This window comes from Dermacentor silvarum, chromosome 2 (assembly GCF_013339745.2).
Source record: "Dermacentor silvarum isolate Dsil-2018 chromosome 2, BIME_Dsil_1.4, whole genome shotgun sequence".
In the NCBI taxonomy this organism is placed as follows: Eukaryota; Metazoa; Arthropoda; class Arachnida; order Ixodida; family Ixodidae; genus Dermacentor; species Dermacentor silvarum.
The window spans coordinates 122,634,992-122,647,172 of record NC_051155.1 but is presented as its reverse complement, the minus strand read 5'-3'; the positions used below and the strand labels follow the sequence as shown (position 1 = coordinate 122,647,172).

The 12,181-nt window shown below is 40.6% G+C and overlaps 1 protein-coding gene across 1 annotated transcript in view; it reads left to right on the top strand.

The window, feature by feature from the left end:
- Positions 1-12,181, top strand: part of LOC119441727 (sodium leak channel NALCN-like) — an 87,150-nt gene that overhangs the window by 46,742 nt on the left and 28,227 nt on the right. Inside the window, exons 24-27 of the mRNA XM_037706330.2 lie at positions 274-378; positions 1,817-1,920; positions 7,276-7,396; positions 11,643-11,741. Of these exons, the coding sequence (XP_037562258.1) occupies positions 274-378; positions 1,817-1,920; positions 7,276-7,396; positions 11,643-11,741 (429 nt within the window). The remainder of the gene's footprint in view (positions 1-273; positions 379-1,816; positions 1,921-7,275; positions 7,397-11,642; positions 11,742-12,181) is intronic.

Genomic DNA, 12,181 nt, shown 5'->3' with positions numbered 1-12,181 from the left:
GCAGTTTAATTTTGGCGATCTCATTAGTGCCGGTGCACTCGGCATGACATGGCTGATGACCAATGAACAATATGCACAATATGCTTAGAATGCTAAGAATAGTTCACGAGTTTATGGTCACCAATGCTGTTACCGTGCATGTTAGTACTATATTTGCTGATAGAAAAGCTGTGTGCTTACCATGTTAATTGTTTTGTCAGGCAAGGAAAATTTCTTACTGTATGCATTAAATGTGAGTGCAGTTGCTAACTTGAAGCTCTTTATTTCTTACAGGTCTCCATACTGTTAATTGTTCTCATGTTTGTTTTTGCGTGTTATGGCGTGCACCTGTTTGGTGGCCGATTGGCACGCTGCAATGATCCGGATATCAGAACAAGGGTAAGCAATAAATTCCAGAGCTAGCTGCATTTCATAATCATCTTGCCTGCCTGTTTTTCATTTGTTTATTCATTTATTCTCAGCAACATTACAGCGGACTCTTCATAAATAAACCTTAGGTATACAAAACAAAGATAAATGTGGACTTATTTGTGTAGCTACAGTTTGTTACTATATAGTGTGCTTCAGCTAAAGAAAATGGTTTTGTTGTATCATTTGGTGTAGTCATATATGATACTATGCAGACTTTCAACCATGTTAGTGAATGCTGAGAGTGCCTCATCACTTACCAGTTTTTCTATGAGTGGACCAAGGATGAAATAGCAAAAATAATTCAATTCGTATGTCTATGGTACTATAATTGTGGCCTCTATAGTGTTGCCTGCATGTATTATATACAGACAGTGGCAATTTGTGGTCAGCATTCCTGTGCATATAATTTGTATGTCTATGGTACTATAATTGTGGCCTCTATAGTGTTGCCTACATGTATTATATACAGACAGTGGCAATTTGTGGTCAGCATTTCTGTGCATATTCACTGAAGTTGAATCATTGTGATGAGAATAACCACAGCTTCTTTTTGTGGGGAAGTCTAATTATCAGCAGGAGTTGCTTGTTTTCACTTGAGCTCAATTTTTGCGATTGTTAAAGCAAAATGTGTAGCTCACTGGCAGTGCTCCCCATTAGTAGCATGTGTGCAAAACATTTGGAGGAACTCAGCTCGTCTATAGAAAGTAAAAGGTTAGGCTATTTAGTATAACCTCTGAAAAACAAGCCATGTTAGGCACTTCTATTTATTTTAAGTATGTATAAAACTCAGTAAAGAATTTGGTAAAGAACTACTAGAATGGAAATACCAGTCACGTTCGATCAGCACAGGTTAGTGATGATTATAGTAGTGAAAAGCAAGGCAAGTTTGATAATGTCATCAGGTTCATCTACACCATGGTGCTTTCTTTTAAATTCCAAAAGTGCTTGACAAAGGTAAATTTACTGACAACAGTAGTTTTCATTAAGTAGCCACAAGAAGAAAGGAGTAAAGCCAAAAAACACCTGTGACATTACGTAAACTGGAGACTTTACATCAACGACTGAAGGCTAACCACCTTGATAGTCTTTGCCAGCGTTTCAAGTATGTGCATATTCTTTTTGCAAAAAGGCACTATGAAATGCTATGTAGAATATGCCACAAAATTGTGTTAGCAGTATCCTTTACAGTTATAGAACAGTGATAATTGAAGAACAATGTATAGTTACATCGAACAATATTTAGACTAAGTGAAACAACATTGTCCTCCTCTTCAAGCTCTAATAAATGAAGTTTGCAGTAATTGCTGACTGGTGATGGTGACTGGTGATGATGAACAATAAATTAGCTTTTGCAGGCACATTTGCTCTTGTAAGCCACCAGCCTACTCTCCATCTGACTTTGCAGAGGGAGTGCGTTGGGTTTTTTATGCGCAAGGTATTTGTCACCAAAATGAAGCTCCAGCCGGCAGAAAACGACACCTACCCTGTAATCCTGGTGCCTCGTGTTTGGTACGTCTTCTGATTCTGCTCACTTACTATCAAATTGTTTATGTTTCCCCATAACAGCATACAGCAAGCCTTCTAATTTGGTGAACAATGAAGAAAAATGAAATGTTCTGGAAGTTTTTTTAGTAATCTTCACTCTCAAATTTGTTGTTTTCAAAATGATTAGTACCAAATTATCTTGCTACTACTGTACCATTGGTAATCTTTCCTTTATTTTTTAAACGTATATTTTTACAGCAGACGAATATATTGCCCTGAACAGTTTTATTATGACATAACCAGGTCCAATACAATGACAAATCTTACATACCTTAGTGTAAAATGTACTTATCGTTATGTAAAATGTTTCATGCTTACTTTATTGTGCATTGTCGGAGTTCTTTTTTAATGTTTGCTGTTGGCACCAAAGTTTTTCACAAAAATTCTTTTGTGAACTGGTGTAGCAGAGACTGCATTGTTGTCGTCGCTGCTAGTGTGTACTTGAAGCTAAACATTTCGACAGAATTACCTGTCTGGTTGGGAAAATTGATTAAGACTTAGAGATTGACTCCAACCAAATAAGGAAATTTACTAGCCCGACGTTTCGGAACCAATTCGGCTCCTTCTTCAGGGGGTATTCTTCGGAGGTGGCGGTGTGCCGCTTTTAAAAGGTCCGTCGTAACAAAGGAGAGGAAGGGGGAGAGAGCGTAAGGTGCGGAGACTTACGCTCTCTGCCAAGTGTCTCCGCACCTTACGCTCTCTCCCCCTTCCTCTCCTTTGTTACGACGGACCTTTTAAAAGCGGCACACCGCCACCTCCGAAGAATACCCCCTGAAGAAGGAGCCGAATTGGTTCCGAAACGTCGGGCTAGTAAATTTCCTTATTTGGTTGGAGTCAATCTCTAAGTCTCTGCTAGTGTGTGCAACAAAATTATCATTCTGTTGTTTTATGTATAGGCTATGTGCCTAAAGTTCGCACAATTTCAAAATTTTCATCTAACCCAACCTTTTGGCGCTGATAATACGTTTCACCGTAGTGCATTGTAGTAATATTAAGTCCTTCAAAAATGTGCACTCTCCTTCTGCGCAACTTAACACTAAGTCCATCAGTGTAGACATTTGGGCTTGTTGGTGTAACATGTTTGCAGATTTTCTTCTTGTAGCGCAAAAACACACGGACGTAGAAGAAGAACGGAGACACACACAGGCGCTAACTTCCAACAACATTGTTGGAAGTTAGCGCCTGTGTGTGTCTCCGTGTGTCCGTGTGTTTTTGCGCTACAAGAAGAAAATCTGCAAACATGTTAACACTAAGGGAAGAGGCAACTGTCCTGTTACATAAGAACTTGTCCATTTCTGTTTCGCCAGTAAAAGGAATATGCATGCACTGTGAAAAACGTGCAGATTGAAAAAAAAAAGAAATAAAAGGAATTTCAGAAAGATAGTGTGCAGTATGTGAGGTATATTTTGTAGTTCTTGCTGCAGTTCTGAAGGCACTGGTTTTAACAATGAATACTGCCTTCCACTTGCATTTTAATAATGTCCAAGCCATTGAAAAGTTGACGAGGGTGCGCACAATTCACTCAAAAGTGGCTTCACACATGTCAGATGGGTATGATAAACAATCAGCACGTTGGACAGCAATGGCGCTAAGTTCAGCGTGCAAATCCACGCACAAAAAGATTAAGAGATATCTGTATGACTTTCAGCAGAAACACATAATGAACAGCTGTTACGTTGCACCTGAAGTGGCACGACAACATGTAGGCAAATATATTATGCATATGCATTGTGATTTATGTATGGTTATATGTTGACAAGGTCTTCCATGGCACCAGAAGAAATGTGTTGCAGTTATGATGAAATTTACTGTGAGTTGGGAACCTGCCACCCTGATTCTCTGTTAAGAGAGAGAGAGAAGTTTAATGATACGAAATGCAGAGAGGTCAGCCTGAGGTAAATTCCTCTAGCCAGCTACTTGGCATTGGGTGAAGGGGAAGAGGGAAAGAAAGAGGCGCATAATGGGTGACGATGACGAGAGAAGGAGTTATGCGACGTAAGGGTGGTGCCATCTGGTGACATATTCTGGACATGGTGACTGCCAAGTGAAAAGGAGAGCAAGCATCACGGAGTGCAGCATGACAGTGTTGTGCATTGAGAGGGAGGGCAGGTTTTAATCGAGGAGGGTTTTCTGTTGTGAACAGTCGTAGCGATAGACAGGGTAGGCGCCAAATGCAGCAATAAGAGCTGTTCACTGAAAGTACGATAGCCAAGTGTTGATTGGCTCCTTACATGTCAAGTTCTGATGTCCCGCTGCCACAAAAGTTTTTTTCTATTGTAAAACATACAATAATTGAATTTTCTCTCAGGCTGGGCAGGCAGCTGAGAGTTAAAAGGCCTCATGTGGTGGTGGCCACACTCTCAGGTGCTGAGTGCAGTTCTCTGTTCTCCATTGCTTGCCTAGGTTGGCAGGAAATTTAGCTTATTTTGATAGCCATGTTCGATCAATATTTCTAGATGAGATTGCTGGCTGTGCAGAGAGGCAGAGCAACGAGTTCTGTCAAAGGAGCATTTTCTTGTGTTGCAGCTGCTTTTTGTGTATGAAGTGCAAGCCACAACCTGTTTACCCAACCTAATATAGGTATGCCTGAAAGACAAAGCACATGCAGACAAAGCTGACTTGCATTGCCATGTACAGCTTGTCGTCTGCTGTGGTTTTTGTGAGGCAAACTGAAATTGTTCCCTCCCCTTCATTGCTTCCTCTACCTTCAGGGCTAATCCGAGAAACTTCAACTTCGACAACTTAGGCAGCGCTCTGCTCACCTTATTTGAGGTGCTCTCCTTAGAAGGCTATACCGATGTCAGAGACATTATTATCGAGCAAGTGAGCCGTGTGAGTCTCGACTGCACAAGGGATGCAAGGCACAAGCATGCCTCCATTCGTGTGATGTCCTCTGGGACACATGCACCGTGTGCACACTGCAACTAAACTGCCGTCACTAAACTGACTGCAAAGCGACCTGGCTAAGCAACTGCAGCTGTGGCAGAGCATATATTGAATGGCCTTGCAATCTGGCCCTTTGTCCACTGCTTTTAACATTGCTTTTGCACACTTGTGTGACATCAGCAAGATGCTATACTAATGTGATCTCAACTGAAGAACCTAGCAGGATGATGTAATCAAGTCTAATGTTGAAATAAACTGCCTGTGTAAAGCCTTTTAATATATTGTGATGCGTCTAGGCATGGTGTTTTCATTCTCCGCGCAGAGTGAAAGCCAGGATTTAATTGTTTATGTTGTTTATTTGAAATACACAGCTGAAGAGAATGATACACATTAGAAAGGTTAGGTGCAGAAGCAAAGCTTTTAGATAGAAACCGCAAGAAACACATTTCTGCCCTATTTTTGGCTTGACATTGCTCTTATGTTGGCAACACCACACCATGTGGTCACTCCATTTTCCTTTAACTCTGCCACCATATGAAGCATATTTTATCCAGTATATTACAGCATGGTCATTATGTAGCAAGAAATGGATGCTGGAGGACCAGGAAACAGTACACTGAAAATATTCTGTAAATGCGTTCGTGTGGTTGCTGCTAGAACAGAACTGGAATGCGGTGAGCTCAGGCTGTAGTGTAGAAGAAAAACAAAAGCACCACAAAAACTGAAAATATAAATTTTTTATGTCCCGCTTCTAAGTGGCACCACAGGCCACATCTAAACTCATATATAGATATATGTCTTCAGACCATGTCATATCTCTCATAATGTTAAAAGCATCTCGGGCAAACCTTGATAAAAATGAGGTTTCGTTTGTGTTCTTAGTTTTCAAAAGAAACTGCAGTTGCTTGAATCCAGTCGGCAGAGGTGCCCATGATTACTTGCAACTAGATGCAAGGAAAAACAATCTGTGCACCTCTGTACTTCTAAAAGCTGACTAAATCTTGCCACTCGGGACTAACTGCACTCTCTGCAGATGTAGACCAGTGCCCGCACTTTCATGCTCTGTGAACTAACACCTTTCAAGAATGTGTTTGGTTATTGTCACACTTTACTTATCTACAAAATACTGTGTGCTGCAGATTGTTTGGAAGGAAAAGGTGTGAGTAGCAGTGTCAGCAGTCTATTTATTGTCTACTTAAACTGTTTCAATGCTATCTTTCATGCTGACCACTTGCTATGCTGTCCTTGGAAAGTTCTCCATAGAATTCTACAGTCTTTGATGCTTCTATGTGCTGTGAAAACAACTTTAATAGACAGTCACTTCTTGAAAAGTTTCTAGTGAATTTGAGCCTTTGTATTCCACATCATCAATATTTGCAAACAAAACGCACTGAATTAACTCAAGTCAAAGCACAGGAGCAAAAGTGTTATGCTGGTAGCAGTAAAATCCTAGCTCTGAAAGGGTGACGACCTGTTAAAATCTTTGCAGCTGCTAATGAAACGTTCCTCCTTGACTCATATTTCTTGTACTTTTAAATTTTATTATAGGAGAGCACAGTGCAAAAAGTGCTAGACACAAACTACCAAGTATCATAAACTTTTCTCTATTGTAAGGAGCCCTTACATGGGGTGTTTTATGAGGAAATAAGCAGCTACTTTGCATATGGGCAGCTGAGAAAGGAAATCTTAAACTGTTAAATTTAGACAAGCCACAGAACTTAAAATGGAGCAATAGAGAAGTGGACTTTGCAGCTAGGGGCAGTTCACAGTTGTGTGTATTTTAACATTGCTGGTAATACACTACTGCAGTTGCAGACTTCAACCAATAGCCTAGACTGTTATTTATGCAGATAGCCAAAAATGCAGTCACCGCTGTTTGCGACAGCTCACAAGAAATGCCTCGTTACGTCTGTGCAAAGGGACACCAAGTAGACAGTCACCTTCCATGATGTAGCTACAGCAGTATATAGTGCAAGCTGAAACGTTTCCTAATTGATGGTACAGGAACACTTATGAAGTGTGACTGTTTGTCTGCCTGCAGCTGTAATTGCATCTCGTTTTTGGCAGGCCATATGACAGCACATGCAAACTGAAGGCACCGGGCACGTGCAGGGACTGAGACTTTCTACCACCGCATGTGCTCGCTAGCAGTAATTTATTTGCATTTAAAATTTCAATCAGCGACTTTTTTTTTTTCCAGTGAACAGCAATGTAGTTGACACTATGCATCGGACAAAAAGAGTAAGAAAGAAAGTCGAGTAGATGGTAGTGGCACAGCTAGAAAGAGCATGGTGCCAGCACTTGTAGTTAATTGCGCTAGTTCACTGCGTGCTTTGTAGGCAAAGAGAGATGGGCCCTCTCTCCCTGTCTCTCCAGTGTGCTTACTGTGCCTCTTCTCTTCCCTGACCTGGCTGCTGTCTTCCCCGCCCACAGGGCAAACCCTCGCAGGTTCAACTTTGACAGTATTGGCAATGCTATGCTTGCACTCTTTGAGGTGCTCTCTTTCAAAGGATGGCTAGACATTCGTGATGTTCTTCTACACAGGCTGGGGCCAGTAAGTCTCTACAGCATGAACACTCACATCCTTATTCAGCACATTCATGCTCATAGTGAAAAAAAAAAAAAAAAAAAAAAAAACACACAATAGACAACCGGAGAGACATGCTGTGTGTGGAATGGACACTACAAAGAAGGAGACGGACGTTAACAGAACACTACTACCAACAGTTGTTACTAGCATTCCATTGTTGCCTGTGTTCTTCTTCGTGGTGTCCTTCTGTGCACAGCATGTTTATTTTTGAAGATCACCAACTACCCCAATTCTACGTCATTTTAGAATACCTTTCTTGTGCTTTGTCTGGTTGCGCTGTAGATGTCTTTTATTTTTTGCTATTTACATGTGCAACTTGTCATTCAGTGCATCTTGCAGAGATATTCATGTTGCTTATAATTAAGTTATAACTGACTTCAACATAATGAAATTCTTGATATAACAGAGTATTTAACCTTTCATAGCTTCTTGTCCATAACACACCACGTATTTTGAACCTCAATATAACAAAGTGTGTTTATACACCATTTCAATATATCGAAATACCAAGACAATAAATAGAAACTTCCATGGACGCAGATGGTCAAATGATTGAATTACGTGTTTCTGCTTGCGAACACACGTCTTAAATCGCACGTCGCCGACGCAGAGCAGCGTCAAGTCCAAGTGCGATAACATCCTATCTCGTCCCTCGCACTGTGTGCTTTAGGTGCCAGTGAAAGCATGCTAAGGTGAGCCGAGAAGGATGGTGGCTTGACCAGTGCCGTCTTCCCCACGCGAGCAAGGGGAAAGGGGGGGGGGGTGAGGGAAGAGAGCTCAAGGTAACGGGATCAAGCGCGCGTGAGGGTGAGGGGAAGGTTTTAGGGTGCCTCGATGTCCTCCTTGCTCGCCGCTCTCCTCCTCTCCTATCATGGAGCAGGGGAGGAGGTGCACATTTAGGTGTGCGTAACATTTTCTAGCTAGGCCATGGCTGCACATGGTTTCCAGCATGGCTGAGTGCATACACAGCCCGCACGCCCTGTTTTAGAAGTAATTTGCTGCATGTGCTAAGTTTGGTAGAGCTAGCTGAAACGGCGTATCATAGTGCGCTGTCTGCTGGCGTTACTGCTGGTGGTTGTGTAATCTCGAGTTTTGGAGACTCGTTGAAGCGAGAGGCAGATGAAGCATTCGCTCCCTGCTGCTGGTGCTTTTCATTATATTAGCTTCGTTCCACTGCGTGCGACACTATCAGCAGGGGGGGGTGGAGTGGACGCGAGAAAGTGGTTATGGCTTTGCTTCGTAACCCTGATAATTATTAAGATATCATGGACATGGCATGAAACCGTATCTTTCGTCACTGACTCTCAAATTCAGCGGTAATTTTTCTTCAAATTTGCTTTTTTCGGATTGCGCAATATGGAAAATTTTGTGGCCCCTTGTAAGAAAAAACCATCGGCGACTGTACTTATTTGCATAAAAGATGGAATTTCAATATAACGAAATTTCAACATAATAAAGCAATGTGTCGATTTTACCAACTTCGTTATATTGAGGTTTAACTGTAGTCCTCACTCCATGTATCACTTTAAAACAGAGTCTGTAGTTGCACAGCTTGAGCAAATAGAGTTTAGAGCAAGTAAACCTAATTCGTGGGTACAAAAATTTGTCCTACTAGGTCACTAGGTTAGTTGTGTTGGAGGTTTCTAAAAACAACCAGAGAAATGAAAACACAACACATAATACTGCAGTTATTGTAATCTTATAGCACTTTTGCCTGAATGGTGATAGAACTGGCTGCTGCAAGGAGTCATTCGCCATCACCAGCCATATCTTTTGTAGCATGTTTTCATATTAAATGTTAAGACATTGCATAAAAAGTGAAATTCATGCTACAATTAAAGTTATTATTTCAACATGCTGACCAAGCAATTTCGGCCTGGTTCACTGTCTCATTTGTAGTGTATTAATCCGTTTCATGCCTTGAACAAGCTGGACTCGTCCACGCATTTCTGATAAATACGGCCAAGGACGAGCGCAGTTCGTCAGCAGTACTTTGCACTTTCTAGCAACGCCATGGATTAGCCCAGCTCTGTCTCAGTGCTTAGTTGTGCTAATGGTAGATTGCAGCACACAATCTATAGGACAGCACGAGCAGAAGTAAACTTAATATTTCTGAGGAAGTAAAATATGTTGGCAACTGAGGTCTTAAAAACAATTTGCCATTTTTGGTCAGAATTCAGGATAGTAACATGGAATGGAAGGGGTTAATTTCATTACTGAACTATGCATTAAGTTTACAACGAGTAGTTTAGCATTCCTTTACAGAATAAACAATAATAGAGGTCTGTTACTTCATCCATGTGTTTGTATGTTAATTTCTTTTCAAAGCTTATCACTGCCCAACTCTTGCAATGTAGGAAAACATGCTTATGCTCTTCAGCAAAGCTTGGCCCCAATCAAGTGGCAACTGCTATGACAAAAAAATTTTCACGCACACTTTTCTTAGCAGTCACTCGCACTCACATTTTCTTTGCTAGCCATTGATCTTTAAGACTGTTGCAAAATGCCATTGGTATAATCTGGACATCTCACTGTTTTTCGTCTCTAACTTTTGTTTCACTAAGATATAACTTTTCTGTGCTCTTGTGGCACTGCCAATGGTGGCATGAATTTTGTTATACCGTAAAAATGTTTTCATTATATTCAACCTTTACTCAGTTTTTTTTTTTTAAGCAAACAATCGATCTTAAAAAGTAGCACTGATGTGCATTACGTTAGAAAGTCTTTATTGTCTGTATTTCTCTGCTGCAATGCTTGTTTTCTTACTTTTGTGCTAGACATAGTTTAGTTGTTTAACATAACTAACACATTGTTAGCATTTGCATGTGGCTATGAAATTGCTCAAGATACATGCTCAAGGTACACACATATGCTACTACAGTAGCAGTGTTTACCCTCATGCTTGCTCAGCAGAATGATAATTTCCATGCTAGCATTACATTTTTGAAATGTTCATATCTTCCTTTATGCAGGCCAATGAGAAAAACGAGGTAACTGACAGACAACTCTGCAAAATCTACTCGATTGCATCCTATAATAAGTGCAAACCTGACCTCTGTCTGATTTTTGGTGGTGAAATTTGTTGTATTTTATTATTTGCTCTCTTAGAAGCCACTGCTGATATGATTATGATGGTAATGGGTTAATATTAGTATTATTGTCATTGTTGTTAACCATTGATTATTAGTAATATTATTGGAGCTGGTTAATGGCATTCAATCTTCAGTTTACAGCTACTTAGGCTAACAAAAATCTCCATTCCCGCTATTTAATATGCACCATGCTCTGATGTTTCATAAGTGATGAGACGAAAATGTTAGCTAAGATAGACATATTGGCACCTCTGCATACCAGAAAAACTGGGCTTAACCAATTATATAGGAAGTTAACACTAAAGTAACGGGGCATTCCTTTATATATTGCATGCCATCAACATGCCATTTTATGTACATTTCTTTTTCAGTGCAGCACACGCAAACCGAGCAGCAGTTGTCGCTCCCAGCCTTCTTGCAGATGAGGTTATGTTCTGTACATGGCATGTGTCTTATCACCAAAGCCGCATGTAAATCACGCGTAAACAACATGCAATGGTTGATAAGCGGCAGTGAACATGAAATTCCAAATAACTGCCTGCTATAGAGTTAGAGCCAAAATGAAAATTATGCACCACATGGGTTGTAGATTAAAGACATCTGGTCCAAGGGCAATCAAGGTTGTCATTGTATGGGCAGTAGCTGAAGTCACTGGAGTTCAGATCAACTGTGGATACTCTTGAGTTGAGTTGAGGGTTGTTATGTCAGACAGCCGCAAGAAACATTTCTGCAGCACAATGATGCCTTGAGGGAATAGCTCATGGTGCAACACTTCAATGCACACCACAAACATTGAGGCGTACCCTGGTGTTTGCATGCAGACACATGGCCATGTTCAAAGCTGCTGATGCTACTCTGCTGAGCTTTACACATCCAATAAATGCAGTGATTGTGACATACCAATGCCAGCTGCTGTTGCGTCTTCGTACAAGCACAGTGTCTCATGCGATAAACTAGACGTTTTCCTGACAAGTGAAAAGATTTGCTAAAATTCATACAAGCATGCATTTAAATACCACAAGTAGCCCTGACATTTGATTTTTGTACTATGATAAAAAATGTACTTAATTTTATAAATGAAGGGTCAAAGAAATGAAGAAGCTATATTTATTTTCCAGGTTCATGCCATTTACATTCACATCTTTGTATTTCTTGGCTGTATGATTGGGCTGACACTATTTGTCGGCGTTGTGATTGCAAACTACAGTGAAAACAAGGTGAGAAGCTCGTGTAGTCTTTCTCTGAAGGTAACAATAGCAAGCAGCTATTGAAATGCTTTGTACTTTACTCTCACCAATTTTTTTTTTTTTTTCGAGTACTTGCATTGCTCTCTTGACCAGTGCGCATGAAACCTAAGGCGATTCTCTCCTGCTTTATTGTTATATTTTCTGGCCTCAGTAGAAATAACTTTTTTATGGCCCTTAATTAAGATACATGGGCCAAGAACACCACTGAGGGTCAATGCAGATATTGTAGTACATGCTAGTAAATCCAGTGGTCAACCTCTTTTTTGTTTCTTTGGTACGTGTACCATTCATTTTTCTTGCTGCTGTGTCTTTCAAGACCTGCTGGTATGCAGGCACATGTGTGCACAGGAGATAGCAGTTTGATGGGAATCCCAACAGAAAACTGACAACAACCATATAAAAAGCCAATG